General features: G+C 35.2%; 1 protein-coding gene across 6 annotated transcripts in view; it reads left to right on the forward strand.

The window, feature by feature from the left end:
- TAX1BP1 (Tax1 binding protein 1) overlaps positions 1-26,388 on the forward strand; it is a 55,674-nt gene that overhangs the window by 9,398 nt on the left and 19,888 nt on the right. For 3 of the 6 annotated variants that reach the window (XM_041411457.1, XM_041411458.1, XM_041411460.1), the window contains exons 3-9: positions 7,147-7,249; positions 10,655-10,839; positions 12,408-12,492; positions 12,626-12,699; positions 23,548-23,696; positions 23,835-23,925; positions 25,124-25,309. In XM_041411457.1, the coding sequence (XP_041267391.1) occupies positions 7,147-7,249; positions 10,655-10,839; positions 12,408-12,492; positions 12,626-12,699; positions 23,548-23,696; positions 23,835-23,925; positions 25,124-25,309 (873 nt within the window). Of the gene's footprint in view, positions 1-7,146; positions 7,250-10,654; positions 10,840-12,407; positions 12,493-12,540; positions 12,700-23,547; positions 23,697-23,834; positions 23,926-25,123; positions 25,310-26,388 lie in introns of all 6 variants that reach the window. The other 3 variants (XM_041411459.1, XM_041411461.1, XM_041411456.1) reach the window with 2 other exon arrangements.

Raw genomic sequence — 26,388 nt, forward strand, 5'->3', positions numbered from 1 at the left:
GATACCATTATTTGCTGATGGTGCCTATGTTCAATAGTACATTGCATTAATGGTATATCAGTGTTAACAGGCAGCATTAACTCTCAGTAATATTGGCTGGTATGAGCTTCACTGAACACAGATGTTTTCATTTTCTGATCTGCTAGTGTTTAGGAGAACTTGGTGTTTGTAGCTGCTGGTTGTAGATTATGTGCTGCAGTAGCACAGGCATTGCTGTCACTTTCAAGTAACATTACTTTGCTCAGGGTTATGGCCAAACCAGGCCAGCTTGGAAAAATCTCTTCCTGTGGTACTGGTTCCAGTGGTGTTTTGCTTAGACACCTGTGCTGTCTGTGGTTTGGGGCAAAGTGTCTCTTACCATGTGAAACATGGAAAGGCTGCTGGCTTAGTTGTCAGTAATAATTAAACTGTATAACATACATCCAGAACCTTGTCTACTGTCTGTGATTTTGCTTCTTTCAGAGGTAGCACATTGTCTTCTTGCAGTACTTAGGGTGCTTTGCCAAATTTCTTTCTCAGCTATTTAATTTACCTTTAATTAAATTAGAAAAATGGCTTTATTTTTACTCTGATAAATTTTGTGGTTGATTTTTTTGTGTGATTTTTAAAAAAATTGGATTGTAATTAGGTATCTTCAGTAAATGCCTGCTGATTATGCCCAAGTTGGTTCAGCTAAACAAGTGTTTTCCAAAGAAGTGTTTGCTTCTTTGGTTTGTTGATGTTGTATAGGTGGGTCAGGCACTGTTAATATAGCAGAATGAACACTGCTGTTCTTTCAGCTGTGTAACAGCTTTCTGAGGCCAGGGAACAAAATGCCAAGTGAGCTTCCTATGCTGATGGTCTTTCTTTAAGGCACTCTGTCTCCAGATGGAATAGACTGATTTTACCAAGCAATTATGAAAGGAAAGAAATTTAACAAAATGGATAATCAGAAAGATTTTATTTTCCATGTTCATCTGAAACTCAAGAAATGAAAACAAAGTTGGAAAAAATTTTTACACTGAAAGCACTGTGGAGTTGTAAGGTAGAGCTTTCACCTTAGAAAAGCTTACATTCTGTGTAAGATGAACCAGATGAGAGTTAAAGGAGATACAGTGAAATAAAATGGCTATTGTTTTCCCTCAGGTAGATATTGGATAATTCATTATTGCTATAGAGACAGGCACTCCCTATTTATGCTCCCTCCCTCATGCCCCCATTTATTTTTCTACTTGGCAAATTTTCTTCAAGCTCTTCTGTTGAAACATACTGTGGGTGAAATGTAAATATGGGAAAGCTAATCTCACTGTATGATGTGACATTGGAGCAAGAAAGGGGCAGCATTTGTGGGGCAGCATAGAAGAAGAAAAAACTTCTGTGATGACTGCATGTCTATTTGTTAGTAGAAGGAAAACCTGTCTAGTATGAGTATTATGGGACAGCTGAGTTGTCCCTACTTGCCCAGCCAAATTGTAAAGCACTTGGTGCTGGACTCTTAAACTTTACCAGACTTCAGCATTTCCACTGTGGCTACTGAGTTGGTTTATATGACTGAAAAGCGTTTATGATGTCCTAAATTGAAATAAGTCTTTCTGCTCAAAAGTAGGAGATAGAAATATCATGGGTGTATTACTCTGTAATGGCCTATTAAAGCTTTCCATTTTATGAAGGGAAAATTTAATTAAGTGAGGTTTCAGTTATACATTGTACATAATAACCTAATCTGGATATGCCATTTTTTGTAGTATAAATGATGTGTAGTTATGTTTTGGTTTAAAATCATGGCTGAGAAGGTGAAAATAGGATTTGTTTTCTGGATTGTTAATGTCTTGGTTAACTTCTGAAGGAAAGCAAGAATGTTTGCATTTATGCACAGCTGTCTAATTTAAAAATGTATTTTGGAGTGGAGTTTGAAAGAATTAAATGCAGAGAATATAGAAGAATGTGTTGAGTGATAGATGCTTTATGTCTAACCCAGTTGTAAAATGGATGTTTTTCTTTCTGTTGCTTTAGGGAAGTTGCATCATCTAAGTCTTAACGTGCTCTTTTGACTGAGAAATAATAATGTTTCTAATTTTTGAGTTTTGAACTCTGAACAAAATGTTTTCAGAGTTTTCAATGAATTCCTTAAAAAGTAATGGTATCAGCACAGTCAGTCAATGCAGATGGCTGCTGTGCTCATCAGATGACGAACCTGAGTTCAAGCTTCACAGTGAGTGAAGTGTAGTGAGTGTAGTTTGACCGGTAATTCTTCATTTTTCTCCTCTGAACTTCAGAAAGTTTTGTGTCAGAGTTCTATAATTCGCAGTGTTTGTGTGCTTGAATGTGGATGGTGTAATGGTTGCCATGGCTTGTGCCAGGTTTTTAAGCTGGACTAATAAACTGTGCCTGTTTTGCTTTTCCTGGCTCAGAAAATTTTTCAGTGTGTCCTATGTAAATCTTTCATTTATTTAAGTTTTCTGATAGTAATGCAGGACTACTGTGTATCAGTGCATACTTTATATTTTGACTGAAACTTGGTTTCATGTTTGTAGTGGACTTTTTGTTGGTTGTGTTTTTGTTTTTGTTTTGTTTTCGTTGTTGGTGGTGGGTTTTTTTTGGGTTTGTTTTTTGGTTATTTTTTTTCAATTGATATGTGAAGTTAACTTTAACTTTGGTTTCACATTTTGGTACATAAGAATGTGTTCTTTGTACCAAAATAGATCTGTTAACTTCACATGAGTCTTCAACAAGAATTAAGTGTGGGTTTCCACATCTTTCCCCTTGTTACTGTCTTTTAACAGCTGTTAAGTTCTAATTATTAATGTAAATAAATATGTATGGAGATTCATAAATATTCATAATTTTCATAAATTTTTAGAACTTGCTTAATAAATGAAGAAAATTAAAAATGATTCAGTATTACTGAAGATTTATTTTAAATATATTTTTATAATGGACATAATTTCTCTCAGTGGCTTTTTTTCATTGTTTTGAATGTCAAATGCAGGAATTAAATTTTCAAATCATTCTAACAAGGATTTGTTTGTTTTCTACATAATGTTTTCATGAGAAAAGTTGCTCAGTGGTAGTTATTTCAGCTGTTTTGTCAGTTGAAATAGTCCAACTCTTGTTCTTATTGACCTGCCAATTTTCCATTTTCCTCCTGTCAGTGTAGTATAGGTAAGGTGTTCACATTGAGTGGGTTCTTGTGGAGGATCTGGACTCCCATTTCAGAGACTAACCTGGAAAATAGTCTATATTACTGGTAGAAGTTTTGTTGGTATCATCAGCAGTAAGACAAATAATCTAGCTTTTCTGATTCTGAAATGAAACTATTTTTCTAAGCTAATATGCCTGTTGTTGCTGAGGATGCTGTTTGTTTTGCTTCCAAAGCTACAGGGTTTTATTTATCATATAAACTCACTGTGGGGCTGCTGACAAATATTCTTCGTATTTTTCACTTTTTGTTGATTTCCTTGTAGCTTTTGCCACTAGTTTTAGTTTCTCAATTTTTATTTATTTTCCCTTAAGCGGTGTTAAATTTTATTCATATAGTTTTAACCCTAGTTAAAGTTTAGACATCTGTTGGTTTTCTTTCTGAGCTGAAAGAAGCACCTGTGTCAAAGATCACATTTAAATCATTGCTGAGCCATCCAGTGTGTGCTGTAGTCTTGTATCTGTGATAGTATAATTTGTTGCCATAGAGAAGCTTATGACTATATGTATGTATATAGTGGAGTATTTTGTAGTTTGGAACCACTGTGTAGTCCATACTAGGCTTATTCAAGAGAATATTGACGAAAGATACAAAGTACTTAAGTGAAAGTTTATTAAAATCTGTTGATAAAATAACAGATTTCTTTTTTTAAAAATATAAAAATATATCCTGCACCTAAAACATGGATTAGTTAAATTTGTTTTTATTTTATTCTCAGCATATTGTTATGTGGCTTTGTTCCTTGTTTGTGCCATTTAAGAAATAACCCTGTGAAATTTAATAGTATTTATTGTTATGTAGGAAGGATGTTGAAAAATGTTACTAAGTTAACTTGCTTAGCTGCAGAATACTCACCTTCCCCTTTTAAAATGTATTAAGTTGTGAGCAAGATGACATTTGTTCATACTTCCTTCTCTGCATTGTCACATTTTGACACGTGCAATGTGTAGCAGGGAAAACCCTAATTTTCTCAAATTCTGTGCGGTGACAAGAGCTGTTGGGCAATGCACACCTACTGATGCCTTCTGTGTACCCATTAGGAAAGAATGGAATTGTTGTGGTCATAAGAGTGTAAGACAGGGAGTGTCACCAGGGGAAAGAGATGATGGATGACAGGAATTGTGAGGAATTGTTACAGAAAATACTTGTGGGGTAAACTTCCTTGGGTATTCCCTGCTAGCTCTTGATGTGTCACAGTTTTCTCTTTACCAGTAGCCTACAGATTGCAGTTATACTTAAAAATACAGCACCTGCTGAGAAACAGACCAGGAGAGTTGTTTTCTATATAATTATTCTTTTTGTTTGTATCAGTATGGCTAAAGTTTTAAATGACCTCAAAAAAACCCCTTTTGTTGATTACTACTACAGGTACTGTATTAGTAAAAATAACTTCTGGTTTTAGGATAAATCACTAAATTTATGAATCAATATGTGATATCTAAGAAAAATATAAAAAGATAGAATTCCAGGAATAAGCTTTTTATTTTCGTGTTTATGTTCACTGGCATTTGTTTCTTCTCTTTGTTTTCCAGTGTTAATTATCAGAAGGAACAAAGTTATTTTAGTCACGAAAATAGCATTAGAAGCAGTGTGTGCATATTCTGGTTTTTAACAGATAAAAAGATCATTTCAGTTCTATACAGTGATAATTTAGTTTCTTTTCTGAAACGAAAAAGATGATGTTGACTTTTCACTCACTGAGAGCTAAATTTAGAAAGCAGTATGCTTCAGTTTAGGACAGCAAATAATGGTATATACTTCTCTTTTCTGAATAAAAGCAAGTTCAGGAAAAAAAAAAGGTATTAACATGTGAGTTGGATTTGAAGACATGACTAATGTGAAAATTTGCGAAATGTTTCCTGTGAACTTTTGCCGAGAAAAAATTGCTTTTACTACCTTCAAATTACTGGAAGAGTTTTCCGTGTTGTTTCTGAGATATTTAAAAGTGTGGGAACAACAACCCCAGGAAGTCTCATTTCACTGGCATTTTTAAAAGCTGCTTGATAGGAGATATCATAGAACTCTTCTTCGCTAGGAATGGGCCTAAGATGTAGTAGGTGATTCCATTCTAGTGTTGAGCATCTGCACTGCTTCTGTTCAGTAAGTGTTGCCTTACAGAAGCAATGAGAATTTCATCTGGTTTCACTGTTGTTAATCAGTGTTTTTTGAGAATATAAAAAAGTCTTCATCATCTTCCAACATTAGTTTCTTCCATACTTCTTAATAAAAAGTGAAGTAGTGAATGGACATCTATGGAATAATCTATTCAGAATTTTTTTATTAATGCTGTATATTAATTTGCGTACATGAAATGTATGCCTATATACATCTATAGTTGCTGTTGTGGTGTTGAATTACTTTGACCTCTGATGTTCTCTTTGCCTATATCTAAACATATTCTCCTTTTTTTTTTCTTTTTTAATTGAAAATTCCTTTAAAACCCCAGCTGCTAATGCTTTTAAAACACACTGCTGCAATGTATTCTTCATAAAGAAGGAGTTCTAAACTTGGAGTTTGGAAGTGTTGCCTATTGAAGCAATGAAAATAATGATCAGTAATTGAATATTTTCTTGGTTGTTGTGTGGTTTTTGTGTGTGGGTATTTGGTTTTTTCTTCTTCCTCTTGAAAGAGTCTTTCTTACCTGATAAAAATTGGGAAACAATTTATTCCCTTTCCATATCTTAATTCTTCCATGACAGCATTCCCAGTTACTGATAAACTGTTAGACACCTAGCATGTTTGTTAAGGTTTTGGTATTTTTTTTTCCACCAGTGGAATAAATCAGATATATTTCTTCTTTTCCTTTACCATTATGCTATTATTAATATCCGTTGCTTTACAGTAGTTGCTTTGGCTTTCTGGTTTAGTTGCATGTATTTCAGGCCTGTTGGGATGTATGTCTTCAGAGAGTGGAATCATAGGCTCATAGAATGGCCTGGGTTGGAAGAGATGTTAAAGAAGATGTAGTTTCAACCTTCCTGCCGAGGGCAGGGTCCCCTGTCACTAGACCTGGTTGCTCAGAGCTCCATCCAGCCTGACCTTGAACACTTCCAGAGATGGGGCATCCACAGCTTCCCTCTCCTGCCGAGGGTTGAAACTACATTCTTCCCCTGTCACTAGACCTGGTTGCTCAGAGCTCCATCCAGCCTGACCTTGAACACTTCCAGAGATGGGGCATCCACAGCTTCCCTGAGCAACCCGTGCCAGTGGCTCACCACTGTACAGAACTGCCCTCTTAGGAAAACTCTGAAAGCAGAGGGTTTTTGAAGTTAGCAGAAGACTCTGCTGACTTAACTGAGTTATGTTTTCATGCAGATCTGTGTTTTTTCTTTCCAGACATAGTGTGTCTGGAGAGACATAGTATGTATGAGATTATGTATGAGTTAGCATTCAGTGAAATGCTGGTCTTTAGCATTGCAGAAGTTGTAAAAAAAATTCAGGTGTCAATTGTGATCCTTTCAGTAGCATAGAAAGCTTTTTTTTCCCCTCCTTTTTATTTTCTGATGAACCAATTAGACTGTGGACACAAAAGAGTCAACATTGGCAGAACCTACACTAAGGAAGTTCATTATTGCGTGAGGAATTAATATATTTGTATGTTTAATATAGAAATGTGTATCTTTATAGAAAAAAATAATGTAGCAAATAGTTTAACATATAGTGAAAACTGTCTGGTGTTTTACTTTATATAGACCCTTTTATTGCCTTAGACCCATTTACTGCCTTAGGTAACAAGCTTAATAAAATTAATGCTAAATCTTTGACATGCCTGTTAAAATATTCCTGATTTGTAAACCTTGTTAAGTATCTTTTCATTGCATTTTGAAGCAGAAATATGCATATTATGGTATGTTGTAAAGGCCCGACCATGATATCTTAACTGTGTATATCAAATTCTTCTGTTTAATGTTTTCTCTTTCTGTATTTTATTTTTTAATTGTTTTTTGTTGTGGTTTATTTAATTTTAGGTTGGTTGGAGTACGGCAAGAGATTATTACACATTTCTTTGGTCACCTATGCCAGAGAATTATGTGGAAGGATCAACTGTTAACTGTGTGCTGACTTTTCAAGGTGAGTATAAGGCAGTGTCTATCTGTAGTTTCCAGCCTACTCAGCTTTTTAAGTACTTATCAGTTCATTTAGGTGCTGAGCATTGTGTAACAGTTCTGGAGTTTAAAATAGATAAATTGGAGGATAATTTTCAACATTTCACTGTGGGAAGTTTAGTCTTATTTTTAGATGTCAAGGAAAATTGTAAGGAAAAGTATGTGACTTAGTATGTTTTTCCATAGTAATGGCAGATATTCATGACTGATAGAGAAGCTCTGCTGGAAACTATTAAAATACAATAAATGACTTTGTTTAACCATCAGCAGGTTCTTTTTAATCTTGGCCTCTCTTAGTGCAGCGTGTCTTTACATCATCTTTAGTCTCTGGAGTTTAAACATTATCAATGTGAAATGATTCTTGTCAAAGAATAAATAGTGTAGATGATGGTTTCGTGAAAGTTCAGAGTAGTCATAGAGTTGCAAGGGACTTTTTCCTCCAAGGAATTGATGGAAATGTCTGAGGCTTTTAAGAAAAGAATAAGGAACGAACGAGAAAATGTTACGCCACTATACAAGCCTATAGTATAACTACATTTTCAACACTGAAAACAGGTCTAGTAAAGTGCAGCAAAGCATGTCAAAATTAAATAGCTTACAGAGAAATAGCTTCTCTGTAAAGGTGTGGAGATACAAAGACGAGAGCCACACTTGTTAAATAGAAAAAGAGACAATGACTTTGGGTTATGACATGGGAGGTTTGTGTCTGACATTAGGAAGAGCATTTTTATCATGAGGGAGTAGTGCAGTTCTTGAACAGGTATCCTGGTTTGGAAGGTTGAAAATTCCATACAGTTGTTTAGGCACAGCCACAGTAATCTCAGGTGCTGACAATAGCCTCTTGAGTGGGAAACCTGACAAAATGACCTTCCAGACTTCCTTCTGCCAGGTTTTTCAGGCTGGGCAAGGAAAGTAATGTGAAGTGACTGATGTGTCTAAAATCAGCTACCCATGGCATGGATTAACCGTTCTGTAGATCCAAAAAAAATAGGAACCATTAATGTTAGCTACCAAGTGACAAGTTCAAAATGGAGGTAGACATGATACTTTTATAACACAGTCAATATGCAGAACTTGTTGCCACAGGAAATGACAAATGTCAAAAATCTATTCACATAGAAAATTTCATGTGAAAAGAGCACTTCCACTGAATTAATGCTTTTCTGTGTACTACAGAATTTTAGGTACAATCTTACCTTCTTTTTTGCTTCCCAGTCTTGGCCTTGGTCTTTGTTTGTGCGTATGTTTGTTGCTTAAAACATATTAAAAAAATGAAATAATTGAAGTCCTGAAATGATGACTGTATTAGCTTGTTGTTTTATTAAAGCTGCAAATAGTGATAGCTTTGATTTCAGTTCTCTCTTTTTTTATTCTGGTGCTTTCAATGAGGATCATATCCACATGGTCTGATAATGTGATAACCATTTTATAACCTTGAAGCTGATTGAAAAGTGTGTGTGCTCTGTAGAAAGTGGAAGGAAATCATTAGTTTCTTTTACAGTTACCAAAGTTCAATGAATTAATGAAATTGGATTGGACTCAAATGAAAAGTGATCTAGAAGAGTAGAACTCTTCTATTCAGTTATCAGTCCTTTGTACATAGAAATTTTACCACACATTAAGAGACCAAGTGTCTCTGTCTCATCTGTTACATTCCATCCTGACAGATCTCCACTTTTATAGAGCTGCCAGATTGAACTTCCATTCAAACAGTCTCCTGGTTGTGTTTGGCAAGATATTTTAATGTTGCTGAGATGAGATCAGTAGATCTTACAGGAGCTTAATTATCTGAGCTAAATAGTAAATGTTGTGCAGCATGTTAAATGTGATTGTTTTTTTTATGATCAAGTAATTGTGCTGGAAGAAAATAATCAGAAATCTGTTTCTCCAGTACATGTTAGAACAAGAAGAAAGACTTTCAGTAGTTTTAAAATCAGGTTGTCTGAACCAATATTGAAATGTGCTGAAGCAGCAGTGTAGATTGTTCTACATTTATTTCTGCATAGTTTCATCTTACTTGAGCACTGAATCAGGTAAATTGAAATACAGTGCTACACAGGAAATACATATACTGTATAGGAAATATAAAATCCTGATGTCTTGAGATTCAGCTACTATGCCATAAGCGACTGTTAATAAAGTATAAGACTAATGGAAACATGAAGTTCTTGCTACAAGTGCTGTCTGTACAGCAAATGTAATGTTTTACTGTTTCTAGGAAAGGTAGCTGAGAGTACTGGGAAAAGACTTCCAGGAATCTGGAATAAAAGTTTGTGAAAAGTTAATGATAAAGTTAGAAAGGGCGAAGATTGAAATGTGGTGAAATAAGATTGAAATTGGCATCACTTACTGGACTGAACACTAGGTGAGGGTTTATTGTGTTAGTATCATCCTCAGGCTGGCTACAGTATCCAAAAAGAAGTATTCTCAATAAAACTGGCTATTTTTTGTTACCATTAAATTGGGTAAGACATTGGTCTTGAATATACTAATAAAGGTAAAAATGTCAGTTGTTCTCAAAATGTTTTTTTAACATTCATAAATCTTATTCTGTGAATCCAGGCCATGCAAGATGTGTGAAGCTTTAGTGGGCAACAGTTCAGTTGGATAGTCACACAGAAATTCTTCTCAAATAATTTGCTTGCACTATGTACCATTACATAGGTTCAAGAAAGAGGATTTATTCTTACCTTGTAAAGTTGAGAAGAATTATTTTCAGTTTTAAAAAATAAGCTCTTTGTTAAATTCCAGGCTCATCCCTTTCAGCTGGTGTCATCCATTCAGAACATTTCTGTGCTTAAAAAAATAGAAAAAAAAAGGATGTTTGTCCTACAAAACCCTGCCTTCCAAAACAACAACAAAACCCTATGTACAAATGGTACCCCCTGAAACTGCAGATGTCTTCTCGTTGCATATTATTTTGTGTTTTTCTGTTGTATTTTCTTGTGTATGTATTTCAAGGCCAAAAAAATCACTTACTCTCTGTTCTGTGACTGTACAGCAGTCTGTACAGCAGTCACACAATAATGTGGTCATGATGCAACTTCATGGCATCTGATTGCCAATGATGCTGTTTCATAAATGTATACGCAGCAGCTATTACCTAATGTATGTGAGGAGATGTCTACATAGAGCAGCTGTTGCTTAACACTGTTTAATCTTTGTCTTAAATGCTAATAGAAATTGCTGAGGATTGAAAGTTACTAAGTAGGATGACTTTTTTTTTCTGCTGTTTTAATGGTATACTTATGCCATACTGAGGCAATGAGCATGAAATCTGTAAGTCAAACATGATGTGGTAATCTGGCTGCAGATGGAGACTTGTGAGTTTGTGTAGACTATTTCTTCAAATATGAATTTATTTTGCTAGGATATTATCTACCAAATGATGATGGAGAATTTTATCAGTTCTGTTACGTGACTTACAAAGGAGAGATCCGTGGAGCAAGCACACCTTTCCAGTTTCGTACCTCTTCTGTTGAAGAATTGCTCACTATGGAAGATGAAGGAAACTCTGATATGTTAGTGGTGACCACGAAAGCTGGACTTCTTGAGGTTTGATACAAAAAAATCTTAAAATGCTATTTCTTTTTTTACTATATACACACAATCACAGATACTGAAGAAAAAACTAGTAGGAAAAGACCTGCATATGTCCATGTAATGTATATATTTCTGGCTTGTTCTGTAGTATTTGGTTGAAATTAGAACATTTGCATGTTAAACAAATCAAGATGTAAAAATGTATAGCACTAAACATGGACAGAGAAACAGAAGAGTAGATACTGCCCTTCTCTCACACCTGTAGTCACCAACTAACTGGAGCGGGGGGAAGATACCCTTTGTGTGAAATGGTGCTTCTTGTAAGGAAAAAGAGTTATGGAATCAGTATACTTTTATTTTTGCCCAAATTAAGAGCCCTGGAGACTGAGCTGAATAATTGCAGATGCCTAAGTATATTAGAGTAGCTCTTATTTTATTTAAAGCAGTTTTCTATGCATTGTGCTCTTTGCTAGGGAGATGTGATTGGTCTTGTGTTTGTATATCCAGAGTCAAGGTGTTTTAAATTTGCTCGTTGCTGTTTGTAGGCCGAACGCTGTTTAAACCCAAACAAACAAAAAAGAAACCCAGACTAACTTTTGTTTGAGTTGCTTCTTGGAAAATTGTTACCTTGACATCAGACATTTTATCCTGTTAGGTGTATCTAGGCACATATGTGCATGTGTATTTAGGGATAAGAGATTCAGTACAGAGATACATCTGGAATATTTTTGCTTTTCAGATATGTACTTGTAGTATTACAGTTAAATAAGTTCTCAAGTATTTTTTATGATCTTTGTTTATAGAACTGTAGAATCGTTTGGGTTGGAAGGAACCATATAATGTCATATACACCAACCCCCTGAAGTGAGTAGGAACATCTCCAACTAGGTTAGGTTGCACACAGCCCCATCCAGCCTGACCTTCAACTTTTCCAAGGATATTGCATCTGCCACCTCTCTGGGCAAACCTTTCTAGTGTTTCACCATCCTCATAATAAAAGTTTTTTCCTTATATCTAATCTGAAGGTTTAAAACCTTCACAGCTTGTTCTGTTACTACAGGCTTTACTAAATAGTCTGCCTGTCTTTTTTATAAGCTCCCTTTAGGTATTGAAAGGGCACAGTTCATGTTCCAGGGCTTACTTTTCAGGTGGTGGTGGGGTGCAAGGTGGAATGCGTGTATTCATTTTTCTCAAGAAATTCCTCAAGTACTGCTGTAGAGAGAATGTGTGTCTCTACAGTCAGCTGTCTTTTTTTCACCAAGCTGCTGTCATCAGAATTAGCTCTTCCACAGTTGCTGTCACTTGGGAACAGTGAAAGCACTTCATTTAAGGAAGGAAAACTTGAGGATAAATCAGGACACTGCAGAGTATGCTATCTAATGGTAGTCTGGTACTATGCAGCAAAAGCAATTAAACTTCAGAAATTTGAGAATTAGGGGAAAACTGTGATAACCCAACTGGGGAACACACGATTTGTGTTTCTGCTCAAACACTGGAGTAATTAGTTATCCATTTGTTTGATAAGACTGAAGGGGAGAAAAATACCAAACCCCATTATTTTCTTTTAATTTTTTTTTCAGTTTAAAATTGAAAAAATAATAAAAGAAAAAGAAGAGCTGTTAAAGGTAACTTCTGTTCTGGAAAAGGAAACTACACAACTCAGAGATTACCAAACCCCATTATTTTCTTTTTTCTTTTAATTTTTTTTTTCAGTTTAAAATTGAAAAAATAATAAAAGAAAAAGAAGAGCTGTTAAAGGTAACTTCTGTTCTGGAAAAGGAAACTACACAACTCAGAGATCAAGTTGAACAACTGGAAAAAGAACTTAACAATGAGAAGCAGAGATGTGAACAACTGCAAGCAGAGCAAAAGGTTAGTTGTTTAACCGATTAAAGCTGATTCATAATGTCTGTATTACTGCTTTTTCAAGAACCAGTCAAACTGTGAAAATCAGCTATCAAAACCCCTCAGCAGTTAGATAGACATTTACACTAGAATAGGTCAGTTCCTATTAACCTCCTGCCACTATTGCTTTTATGTTGTAAAATGGCTAAAATATTTAAGGCTTTTGGTACCAGGCTTGGTAAGATAATCAGTGACAACTGTTACCAGATGTTTGATATTTAACTGTGGAATTCATAGTGGAAAGTAGTTGATAATTTAAAGTTTGCTTACATTAATTTAAAATGGAGAAAAACTGTTCAAAAAAGCTCTCCTTAGGGAATAACTGCATAGAACACAGCCTGTTGAAAATGGTAAACATTTTTGGTATGAAAAGCAAAGATCACCAGAGAATGCTTCTGCCAAGGTATGTAAGGAGAGAAAAGCATGTAGTAACTGACTTCTCTTAAAAGGTTTCACAGCTCAAAAGGACAAGAAGCATAAATCTAAAAATCTGTTTAAAGTGTTAATTAATAGCGAAAATGTAAATGTAGCCTAAACCAAAGCCAGCTTAATTTGGAATTCTGCATGTGGTAAGGAGGAAATCTAATACTATAAAAAAAGCACCTAAAAGTTGGACCTAATCTGTGTTTAAGCTGCTGCTTTTTAAAAAACTCAGCTTTTAGGAGAAGATTAAGAACATGTGGAAGGGAGGTGGTGACATGGACAAATTTGAAGTAATGAAGCCTACATAATTTAGCTGTGGACAGCAGTTAATAGACTATTTCTAGGTACTAGTATGTACATGTCAACAGTCCTGTGTCATACACCTTTAATAGGAATTTGTTGAGAGAACTTCAAAATGTTAGTGCTTTGTAGTATACTTCTGAACTGTAAATGAAATGGACTGGAGTGTTGGCTAAGGAAAAAAGGAAAGATAAGATGTTGAGAAAAAAGCTTTTTCTGTTAAAGAATTATATTAATTTCACATGCATGGGAGAACTAGCTCAAATCAATGAGAGAAGGATATAAATTCACATTTCATTGATTTACAGATCATAAGTTTGGTGGATAAATCTGAGTGAGCTACATAGATAATGTTTATTGTCCCTTGAGGCTCTTATTTAAAAAAAAATGTTTGAAAGTAGCTGTTAGTTCCAATCCATGTTAGCTTTACAATTCCATTTTAGAACGATTTCTGAAATGGAATTCTAACTGCTGTCACGCAAGGATACAGTTAGACTGTATAGGAACAAAAACGTCTCAGTGCTTTCTCACATTTTGCAATGAACTTCTCTAATCCAGAATCATTTTGCCTCTAAGATAGCAGAATTTAGCAAATAGAACTCAATTTCAGGAATGTTTGGGTTTGTGGTTTTTTTACTGTCTCTTTTTTATCTACTATTGTTGTTCTGCTTTGGCCTTGTATTTTCATGAAGAGAGAATGCAGTGTGACAAACTTCTCACTTGTATTTGGCTACAAATAGCTATCTAAACTGAGGCTGATGTAGCTCTTTGCCTGGCTAAAATACTGTGGAAGTTTTCTAACTCAGGCAATTTTTTTTTTGTTTCTAAGAATTTGATGCTGTCCTATTTTGCATTTTTTTCCTATTGTCTGTTTTTCACTGTTTTTCTAAAAAAAGAAACATATCTGCTGAGTTGAAAAAGTGTTAATTTGTTTATGTATATAAGCAGAATATAAATTGAGTGTTATTCCTGAAAATTAAGTGAACATCTACTAAATCAGGTGCAGTAAGTTAATGTTTTAAACATTGGAAATTTTAATAAGCAATGTGGCTCTTCAGTCTTAAAGATGACTTACTCTTCTTGCCCCCAGCCCAGTACACGAAGTACATCACAGGATTATGTACTCATGTTTGCTGGGAGTACATACAGTGTGTTAAGGGATTGATTTAAAGATTCCTGAGAAGCACTGACACAGCACTCAGCTGGGTTTCAGTATCTAGGTTTTATTTTTCTTGTGACTTGTTTAAAAAATAAAGCATCAACCAAACCCAAAAATCCAAACAAAACAACCCCACAAAACATCCCCATTCCAACTAACCACTAACACAGGTCTTACAAAACAGCTCCTGAACACAGCCCCCAGATAATCTAATGTGCTTTGTGTGATGTGAATAGTTGTTGTTGGCAATACTCTAAGCAATGTGTTAATTTGGATGTTTTCATATTAGACTACAGGGGATAATTTTAGAAGTGATAAGTAATCAGAATGTATTTGTATTTTCTGTAACAGCAGAATCTTCACAGGTGCTTAGTGTGGGCCAGGTTGCTATGGCTTGGCTTATAGTTCTTTTGCCTTTGAGGGGTTGTTTTAACTAAGTACTATGGGAGCTTTTTATTTTCTTCTTTTGTTTCTAGTTCTCTTTTTTCATATGAATGTGAATTTTTAGTTATGCTCTACAAACTTTTAATACATAAATAGCTAAGAAGTGGGACAGATGAATTTAAAATCTGTATTTTTAAAAGTCTTTAACTTAGGCGAAGGTTTAACTTTTTTGGAATTCTTCTTTAAAAATCTTCCAATATACTTTAAAGCATATTAGACTAATGAACAACAATTAATAAAATGAAATAGGCCATATAAGAAAATATGATTATTGTATATACTGGATGTCATTACCTTTGTAGTTTAAGGCAGCTATAGTTGATAGAAATGTATTTCTGTTAAAAGTGAAGGTAAGTTACATTGAACCCATGTGCAATCTCTTAAGAGTGTTCTTTTTTTTTTTTGTTTGTTTTTGCAAGTACTTCCATCAGGAAATACACAGTATATTCTGCTTGTGCAAAAAGCTCTAAAAAAATCCACAGTAGTACAAAGCACTGTGTTTTAAAAAGCAGTAATTGCATGTGTCAAGGAAGTGGATGTGTCTGTACAGGCACATGTATTTGATCCTAATTGAGTGCAGAGCACTCAATGTATTGGCAACTAAAATTTGCTTATTACATTTGTATTGTGATAAGGGAGCCCTGGAATTATGAATCCCTCGATCCATAATAATTGCCAATCTGCCCAATTTCTGAAAATATTTCTTAGTTTCTTCAGAGAAAATTATGTAGGTATCTTAGCTCATGTGTTTTGTCTTTTGATCAAATCCATTGTTAAGCTAGGTTATGTTTTTGTAATTGAATTGAACAGAATGTGGAAGGTGTGGTATGGGGTTGTTGTACATAAGTTACTTAACTGTGGTGCAGTGTAACAAAAATAAGATGGGAAAGCTCGAAGTTCCTAATGTGAAAATGTTTCCTTAAAAAGTTTTATTAAAATCCCCCTTTTGGTCATATTTATTCATATGCCTTCAGGCTACTTCTTCCTTTTGGTGTTTTTATCAGTACTTTATTTTCAGAAATAGCTCAGAAGTAGTTTGGATAATTGAGAAATGCTTCTGTAGAAGCATTGCTTTCTTAAAATAGACAGGATTGTTCTAGACATGACAATGCCACAGCTAATCCCAATTGGTGCTTCCCTCCTACTCCTGATTAAATGACCTCTCTTCACACCTAGTTACTCTTAAAGAATTTTGGGCAGTGAAACTGATGTCTTCTCCATCTGCTTTTTGGCGAGTTGGCGTATTTTGTAAGTGGTTGGGGAAGATATTAGGAAGAGATAAACTAAAGATAGATCAGTCTTTTAAGAACTATGGCTTTTAAGAATCTATGCAGATGTAATACAATCAGTGCTCCATGAAGCTTGACTATTGGGCTCTATGCATATTTTTCAGGTATTGAAACAATTCCCGTTCTTTGAGTTTTACAAATATGAGAGTTCCTGTGTTTGTGGCACTTGAAATTAACGGCTACAGCAGAATACAGACTTTGGTTTGCTAAGGTGCCCCTTGCTATTCAGGAGATAAACAGTTTTGTGTTGCCTTCTTAAAAGCTAGCCATGTCATTTCCTACCAAAGGTAGGAGGAATAAACACCTTCAAGATGTAAAGTCATGATGTGCTATTAGGGTTCCTGAAACAGATCTTCTTGTAACACGGTATTGCATTCTTGTCCCTAAAGGCTTTTGCTTTTTTAGATTTGTTTTTTTTTTTTTCTAGTGCTTTATCACATTAGTAAAAAAATTCATATTGAACACATGAATGATTCTACAGACAGTATTTTTTCTTCTTGTTGCCACTGTCACAGAAAACTATTTGCAAGACACACAGCTCTGCATTAGTCAGTGTTTGCACTCACAGGGAACATGCTGTCCATCCCCACTTTTTAAGTGTGTAATTATGGTTTATTACCACTAAGTTGTGTTAATAACCTTACCCTGCCAAAACTTGAGATATTGTAAGATGAGAGACAAATTCAGTCTATATTTCTTTTAGGTTGATCTTTCTCCTCGTATCCAAGGCCTGCTTAATGCAGTATGTAGTTGTTCTGACAGAATCAGTTTAGAGAGAGTATAAGTGGCCTTTCCTTTTTCCTGCCCCCAAGCATGAAAATTTCCTGCTCCCCTCGTTTAGCCTTTTGTAAAGGGCTTGCCATAGGCTTGCTAATATTTTCAGTTAAAGGAAAGTATACTATTCCTTTGCAGCAGTTTTCATGTCAGTTAAACCTTTCCTACTTTTTTTTTTCCCCAGATGACATTAAAATAGTTCTTACTGAGTGTGAAGATTTAACTTAATCTGTTACTACTCTGTGTGGGAATTCAGAGTAAATGTGAAATTATTGGAAATGTTTCAGAAATATCACATCTTTTTCTTACAACCTTCTGTTAGTGTTTCAGAGTTACTCTGTTTTTACTAGGGTGATGTTCCCTGGTAGCATACTTTTATTTAGGATCATGCTATATATGCAACTTGCAACTCTAGCAATATAACACTGTTAAAATAATGGGGTTGTTACACACTATGATTATTTTGCTTAAGAAGATGACATATTATACATGATTACAGAACTGTTTCAGGTTGCTTTTAATATTTTAACCTTTTCTTTGGTTTACTTTCATAAACTGGTACCTAATCAGTGTGTTGAATAACATTATTATGCTGCTTTTATCTGTATGTATTTTGCTTTTTAAAAATTGAAGGAAACAAACTTTTTTTAAAAAAGGAAAGAAAAGCTTAGCATGTTTTTATTTAGAAAATGATAATATAAATATTTCTAATCTTCATCTTAGACATTATGAATGTAAAATGTGTATAGCTTTGTACATAATAAGAATGCTTTTTGGTCTTTGTGTTCCCAGTTTTGTGTATGCTTAAACCATGTGTAAGGTCTGTGGCAGCAGTGCACTTGCCTGCTGTTTTAAGATTCGGTCTTACTGTGCTGAAGAAGAGAAGCATGTAGTAGTCATTGTGTGTCTTTCATTGGTCATTCCTTTGATACTCTGCAACCATTCAATTTTGTGAACACTGGTTTTGTGCTTTTCTAGAGAGCAGAGCTTGCAAAAGATGCTTTTACAGTCATTGGTCTCCCTCTAGTGGGAAGAGGGCACTTCTGAGCTGATTTCTTTAATGTGACTGGTGACAAGTCTTATTCCTCTGGCAGTAGTTTCTATGTTTAGCTTGAGTCAGAAGCAATGGATTTGAAGACTGCCTGTTCATCCTTTGATCTCATTAACATTTGAATAGTGTTTCTGTTATGATGCTGGCATAAATTGATGCAGAAGTGAATTTACTGACTTGATAAACTTGTTCTTTCATGTAAGAAACATGTTCTTTCTTTTTGTAAAATTAGTTTACCATTTAACTTTTTAAAAGTGGTCTTATTCAACTATCTGATGGGGAATTTTAATAAGGCATGCATGTAAATTCATATTCTGCAGACAGGTTCTACCTGCACAGTAGCTTTATTTATTACAAAATTTTATTCAAGTATCAGGGATTCATTTAAGCTTGCTTTTGATATCATTTTATAAGGAGAGTTTCTCTGCTTAGGTAGTGAAAAAACACTGTTGTGCAGTGTGATCATTTCAGCAGTACAAGTAAGCAGTGCAAGTGCCCAGTTCAGCCTGAGTGCATAGAAGTGAGCCAATTGTTTTTTCAGTGTCTCTTTGGACCAGGCTCTGTTTGTACTGTTCATGTGTGCTGCATGTGTGAACATCTGATGGTCAGGAAGATGCATTTTTCTAGGAAAAAAAATTCCAAAAATTAAGTAGAACTGTCCAAAAGGCAAACTGCCCCCCAGCCCAGAAAGCAAACCTCCCCCCAGTTTCATTTAATTTTAGACACAAATTAAACACTGACTTTCCTCTGGTTGGTACCAGCAATTACAGCACCCTTGGGTACTATAAACATCACATGAAGAGAAAGCCCTGGTTCATGTCTTTTTGCCTGTTCTGTGTATGAATATTTCTTAAACTGGGCAATTGAAAATTATTTCATTGGAAAATTAAATAGTAACTTGAGATATTCTACGATTCAAATTATATGTTCATGGAAACGACTTTGCAAAATCAATAGCCTATAGTGAAATTATAGCATGTTTTAAGAAATTAACATTCTGACATGTAAATATATGCGCAAAATCATAGTGTGTGTAAATGCTTCAGCAGCCTCCTGCAAAAACTTGCATGTTTGTAGTCTTCATGACAGTAATTGAGTGACTGATGTAACTTATATGAACTCTTACAGACTTAGACCTTAGTTTTGTAGTTTTGATCACTTTTACGATGTTAGTTAAAGTACTAACTAAAGTACTAATGTTGTGACATTTTAGATTTTCGAAATAGACTGACTGCAGTGTTTTTTAGAGCAGTGTTTCTATTCAAGTCGTAGTCACAAGGGTAAAAGCTTAATGTCATTGACTTTATTTAGAGTTGGTTTGCTCTTTTACTTTACTGAATGCTTAAATTTTTTTTAGAAAGAAAAATTGCAACTTGAGGTTTCCTTGCAGAACTTTCGTGTTATGTGTTATGGGCACATAACACATAACATGGGATTTTGTGCTGGCTGCAACGGTGCTATGTTGTGGTCATCATTTATACTCAGAGGTCTTTAAACAGACTATGATGTCAGACAAGTGATTCTCGTGATTCTGTTGGAGCTGCTGTGATGTCAATGGGATAAAGAAAAGGCTCCTGCAGATAACTGATCCAAGACCCCTAAATTCTCTGTAGGATTTCAAGTGTAATGGTTCCTCTGACATTAAATTGCATCAATCAATCAATCCAATAATCCAGTAAATCAATCCAGCTGAAAGGTGGTGCTGCTTTTTTTTTTTTGTGTTGATTTGCTTTTTTAAAAATAATTGGTTTTAAATATATTGCCTTGTATTTTGTGATTTGACCTCTTCAGTGTGAGCAGCATAGCTCATTTTTAACTTCTCACCATTCTTCATTACGGTGTATGCATTCTCTAAAAGGTGAAAAAAAGGGCTGCAGGTACTAGCCATTAATCAAAGGTGAATGTTTTAGGTGTGGGAAGGTTTTGAAAAGGTTGGTAGGGAGTTCTGCATGGTATGGAAAAGGAAGATGAAACATAAAAAGTTATGCTGACCATTGCCAAGCTGCAAGGTGTCACGTCTGGAAATAGTCTTGGATTGTATTTTTCTAGTCTGCTGGATCTCTCTACCTTCAGTATGTTTGAAAAATGTCTTGTATGTGGTAATCATAGGAAGGGATGTCTGTACCATTCCACTAACCAGACTGTGCTCAGCGATGTTTTACCGCTGTTGTAAAAATCCACTAGAAGGAAGAAATAAGTAGGGAAAGCATGCTGTTCTTCACTGTTGAATGTGGAGATTTTTGCCATGGTTTTCTGTTATAAAAATGAGAATTTAGAAACATTATGACTGTTCCATTCTCAAATGAAAGATTATTAGTCCTTTTACAGTGGAAATTTATTTATTAAATGAATTTTAAACCTGTTTCAGGGATGACCCCAGACAAAGTCTTTGCGTATCCTTTAGGTAGAGCTTATAAGAGCTTTATGAGGACAGTGTTGCATGGAATTACTATAAAATTATTTTAAAAATAATCAGTCTTAAATCTTCTGCCATTTTAGAACAGTAAAGATTTCGAAACCCCCATATTTCTTCTTGTTCTCTACCTGAAGGTACATCAAGATTTTCAAAATGTAATTTTGATTCTAGGGAGATTTACCTTACAACTCATTGAATTTTTGTTGTTTCATTTTACTAATCAGACTCCTAGTAGTTACAGGAATTTTTGTTTTGATAACTTCTTTTGCAGCAGTAAAGCTGATTTAAGTAATTTCTGGTTGCTTACTCTTGACCCTTGTGGTGCAGTTTGCTTCCCACTTCCACCCTTACGGCTGTTGCAGCTCTAGGGAGGGAGATGGGGGAGCTGCATTTGTAATGGGATTAAAAATAACGTTAAAATTGTTGAGTGTTTTTAAACCAGTTCATTAAAATGATTCATGTTCTTGCTGTGCTTTTTTTATTCCTCTGTTAAGAAGGTGGAAGAAAATTGTAATATTGGTAGATGTACCAGACAAGATAAATTATTTAAAGCAATGACTACACAAAGTAATTATCTTTTTTGTAAGAGGGGTTGTACATTTATTTGATGTGTTTATTATATTCTTCCCCTTTAGACTCCTTCTAAACACAGTTGACTTTACCTGTAAAATAGTCTAAGAGCACTCATTTTAAATTTTACAGGCTCTGAAACCACTGTAACCAGTGTATGGGACTAGGGATTGCTGTATCTAAATTGAACTACTAAGAATTCAGTAAAATAACAAGTCGTCTCTAAAAATTAATCCTTTTTTTTTTTCTTTAAAAACTGTAGGCTTTAGTTGTATCTAAACAAGTTTATTAGGTGAGAATCTGTTAAGTATGGAACTTTTACATTTTAGTACCATGTCCCTTTAGAATAACTAGCAAAGCAGCATCAATTGTAATGCTGTTTGTGGAGAGAATTTTTTTCAGGCTATTAATTCCTTTTAATATATGTTACCTTTGGCAGCCTGTTTGAACTGTTTGTACAGTTTGTATATATAATGTATCAGATTAAATTCTTTTGAAGGCACTTGGGTTACAACAGTTACAGTTATACCAAAGTGGTGTTTAGAGAAAACACAGATATGCATTGAAATAGACTTTTTACTATACTAGGCTTTCAAAACAGGGGCAAGTAATTAGTCTCTACTGCACTAGGGGAGGACAAGCAGTTATAGAGTGTGTTGTTGCTGCTGGTTATATAGCAAGTTTTACTTGGAATACTGACTTTAATTAAAATGTCCTGCCCTTGTTACACCAAGGGTTTGTATTTTTGGTTGCAAGAAACTGATAGCTCATAAAAAATAAAGACCTTATGAAACTTGTGGGTTATCTTCTCCAATGCTGTTTTTTTAAAAAAAGATGGCACGTTCATGATCCCTTGAAATTCTTTTTTATATTAAGACATATAAAAGCCATTCAGAGTTTAAACAGTGGTAATATATTAATCCTTTTCTTTTATGTAGCATATATAACAAAAACTAAAGTCTACATGCTGGTATAGTGTGTAGCAAGTGAGTGAGTCATCAGATACATTTGCCACTCCTCAGTTCACTACTTACCCCTCAACCCCATCCCCCCCGCCAAAAAAAAAAAAAAAAAATCATAATGCTCAAACTTCTGTTTAGTTGCTTGTAAAAGTGAGGCTTAATTATACTTGTGAACAGTGTATCTTGACAATTAATGACTACAACCAGTCCTCATTATATTTTATTGTACTTAAAACATTGTTTGTTAGGTTGGAATTTGGTCAGTAGGGGTTCTTCGTAAAGTCTGGCTGATGTGTTTCTCTTGATGTAACAGTACAGTCTTGTTATTTCAGGGCATTGAGCTCTGTTTAAAAATGAATAGATGAAGTAGTGCTTTAATCTTCCAAATCTAGAGTAGAAAGACAACTTGTACCTTAGTAGCTACACAAACACTCCTAAGTCATGCTGTAGTTAAGTATGTTGGTCAGTCTGTCTTGACCTTGTTTTACATTTTGATTCATATCACTGTCATGGTTAATAATAAGCTGAGCTTTATCATACTTCAGTATCAGAAAAAAGGTGGCATATTATCTCAGTATGTGTGATTTACTTTAGTGTAACTTATTTTTTCCAAGAAAGTAGTTATATTGAAAAAAACCCCATTTTTAGGCTTATTTAAGATAACTTGACTTTAAATGACTGTTTTGTTGCAGCGGAGATGGCATTCAGCTGTCCATTGCCTTAGAACAATATGGACATTACTGTAATTAGATAACGAATGCCATACTTGACCGTGGTTTCCCATCTTGTATTTGTCAGTTTTCTGACAAAGGAATCTGTTTTGGGTATTGTCATTATCCTCTGTCTCTGCTTCCATAAATCCCACAGTGGTTACATGAGCTTCCTTGAGCTATGTGGGACATTCTGTATGTTCTAGCTAAGAGAATGTCATGTAGTAACCGGCTCTAAATCAGAATTTTGTTTTGTTTTGTTTCTCCTTTTGCTTGCAATGTCTTTACTGTGGTTTGCTACTGTAGTGTAACTGTCTGGAAAAATGCAAGGTCTTCTTTTTAAGTAAAAGCAAATACAAAGAGAAATAAATGTTCTTTTTTTCTAAGCTAGACAGTCAGTGGTTTGTTTGCCTAAAGGAAATAGGCAAAAGATAGGAAATAATGTGTTTATTCTGCACTCTGAAGTATTTGGTAGTCTCTGAGTGACTGTATGCTTGTGCCCAAACAAACTCCTTATTGACCCCTTATTAATATATGAACTGTGCGTAGCAATATTCAATATATATTTATTTATGTATACTTTAAATGGGCTAGTTATACATTTTAAGGAAGAGAAGAAATCTAATGGCCATGTTTTGGCATTAATTCAAATAACATGTTTTTCTTCTGAAGAATCACATTCTTAAATGGCATCTATTTGCATTTTTTATTTTAAAGGAAAATATTCAAGCATCAGAACATTTTAAAAGGGAAAATAATGACTTGAAGAAGAAGCATGATGAGGCTGCTTCAAAAGTTCTCCAGCTTGAAGAAGATATCATGACTGTTACTCAGAAAGCCATTGCAAAAGAAACTGAGTTAGACAGGTACTTAGTCTTGTATTCCTTACCTTCCTTATTTTACTTTTTTTTCCCCAAAGGTGTTTTTTTAAACTAACAATGTTTATTATATGCATGGATTTTCTGTATTAATAGTACTGTACCATTAATCCTTCATTGTTTTAGTCTGAAGGACAAACTGAAGAAAGTGATGCTTGAGAAGGAGCAACTTGAATGTGTATTAAAGACAGAAAAGGATGAAAAGGAACTTTATAAGGTAACTTTATTATATGTACCTGTATACACTGGAATGAAGTGGTTTGAAATAAAGGTAATAAGGTTTTATGGAGAAGTCTAATAAATTGAATTTGTTAAGGAAAAAAAGGAAATGGGCAACTTCTGTAAACATATCTTTAAGATAGTTATAGATGTTCTTGTATAAAAATGAATGAGGAAAACAGCATCTGAATTCAACCATGCTATGAAAAGGTTTCTGAGAAGGAGAATGAATCACCAATTTCTTAAAGCTGAGACACAGTAACAAAAAATAATAGATTCTAGTGAGAAAATTCTTCAGTTATGCAGTGCATCACCCAGTAACTGATCATCTTTAAAACACTTTTTCATAACTAAAATACTTTAGTCATTTAAATTCTCTCTCCAGACTTTGTTTTCTAGATCCCTCTTCTTGAGCCTTGCGTATAACTCTGAGAAGCTTTAGTAGATTCTCTGTTGCATTGGCTTTTACTAGCATGGCTGATTTCTTTTGCTGGTATTGAGAGACACCCATATATAGAATAAAATACACTGCCACCCTCCCTCCCCCCAAAGCAGAAAAAACATTATATGCTAAAATAATAAAATCCTTAGGTTGCGTGAAACAGATCAAGTGTATTAAAAAAATTATTTCTGTTCCTAGATTATAAAATCTCAAAGCATCTTTTATAAGCATGGAATACTTCTGTAAATAACACAGATCTTCTGGTCTGAGTGGAAAACACCTGAGTGCAGGAGCTATTTTGCATTATTGTAGGCAGAGTTGTTAGAAGTAGTTTGCTGCCATTGAAAATTAATACTCTTGATGTAGACCTGTTTGCTTAGATGACTATGGGCTAATAGAAGTTTAATTTCTCTTTAGTTTTCTTCAAGTCATTTATCTTTTGCTTGTCCTGAGTTGTCCATCATTTGTGAAGAGAGGAGTGAGTCTTGAATAACTTAATGTGATGTTGAGAGAAATTAGGGCTTTAACTTCTAGCTTGTAGAGTGGAGCTGTTGTTAGGTGACCATGCTGAAAGAATTCTAGCCAGAAATTTTGGGCTAGAGGGCAGTGATAATATAAAATATTTAATTTTTCTCTTTACCAATTCTAATCTGCCTCAAGTTAGAATAGATTAGAATTTAGTGAGCACATAAATAGATAGGTGAACAGTAGTTCTAACGTGGAAGAAGTTTGACATGTTTTAGCATCATTGCAGATACACTTGAAGAATACAGAAATAGAAAACACCAAACTAGTAAAAGAAATCCAGACGTTTAAGAATTTGGATGCAAACAGAGAAAACATGATATCGTATTATAAAGAGGAGGTTGGCAGATTACAGCTATTAATAGCTGAAAAAGAAAATGTGAAGAAAGCTATTTTGCACTCCTCGTCAAACAAGGTAAGCAGTACTCAATATAATTGGCCTGATTTGGATAAACATATCTAATGTTGTATGTTCTTGATAAAAGAAAGGAAGAAGTGGAAGAAATCACCAGGGTATAGGCTAAGAGGCATGAGGATTATGATATTCTCAGTAGATGCAGAAAATGGTGAAAAGATTGAGATCTGTTCTAGGTTTGCGCCTTCTGAGCTTGTGGAGGTCTCACATGATGAACTGAGATTAGCTGTGCATGGAAAGGTAATTTTTGAGTTCAGTAAACGTGGTGTGCTCCTGCATTGCTTTTAGCTTCATGAAAAATGAAAGGAGGTTGAGGAGAAAGTTTGTAATGTAGCTGTGTTGAGACTGTAGAGGGTGATGGAGAAGAAAAGAGGAGCTATAGAATGATTGCTGAAGGGCTTGTTAGGTGAATGTGCTGTTGAGCTACAATGCTGACTGAGAACTCTGCAGTGACAGTCGAGTTTTGAAGGAAGAGGTGCCTTAGTGTGCCCTGTGGCAGCGCTGTGGTTATTTAGCAAGCAGTGTGGTGTAACAGGAGAGTGAAATTGCTGAAGAACTCATATTTATGGTGTGTGTGGTCCATGTCGGGTTACTTCAGACTTAATTTTAGTTGGGTGCTATGGATGCCTGTATTGAGTTTGTGTAGGTTTCGGTAGCTGAGTGGCTTCTGTGGGAAGCTGCCAGAAGCTTCCCCTGAGAGCCAATACCAGCCAATGCCTGACAGAGCCAATGGACCCATCACTGGCCAAGGCTGAGCCTGGGGGTGATGACGGTAGCACCTCTGGGATAACAGATACAAGAAGGCTATGGGAGAGGGGGAAACCCTCTGTGTGAAAGAAAGTGCAGCTGAAGAGAAGAGTGAATGCATGAGAGACAGAACTCTGCAGACCTCAGGGTCAGTGAAGGAGGGCAAAAGGTTCCAGGTGTTGGAGCAGCCCATGGTGAAGACGCTGGTGAGACAGGCTGCCTCCTGCAGCCTGTGGAGGACCTCATGCTGAAGAAGGAGGATGCGCCTGAAGGAAGCTGTGACTCTGCGTTGGAGCAGGTTTGCGGCAGGACCTGTGACCCCAGAGGGGACG

This window comes from Onychostruthus taczanowskii, unplaced genomic scaffold (assembly GCF_017590055.1).
Source record: "Onychostruthus taczanowskii isolate IOZ18803 unplaced genomic scaffold, ASM1759005v1 scaffold36, whole genome shotgun sequence".
Classification (NCBI taxonomy): domain Eukaryota; kingdom Metazoa; phylum Chordata; class Aves; order Passeriformes; family Passeridae; genus Onychostruthus; species Onychostruthus taczanowskii.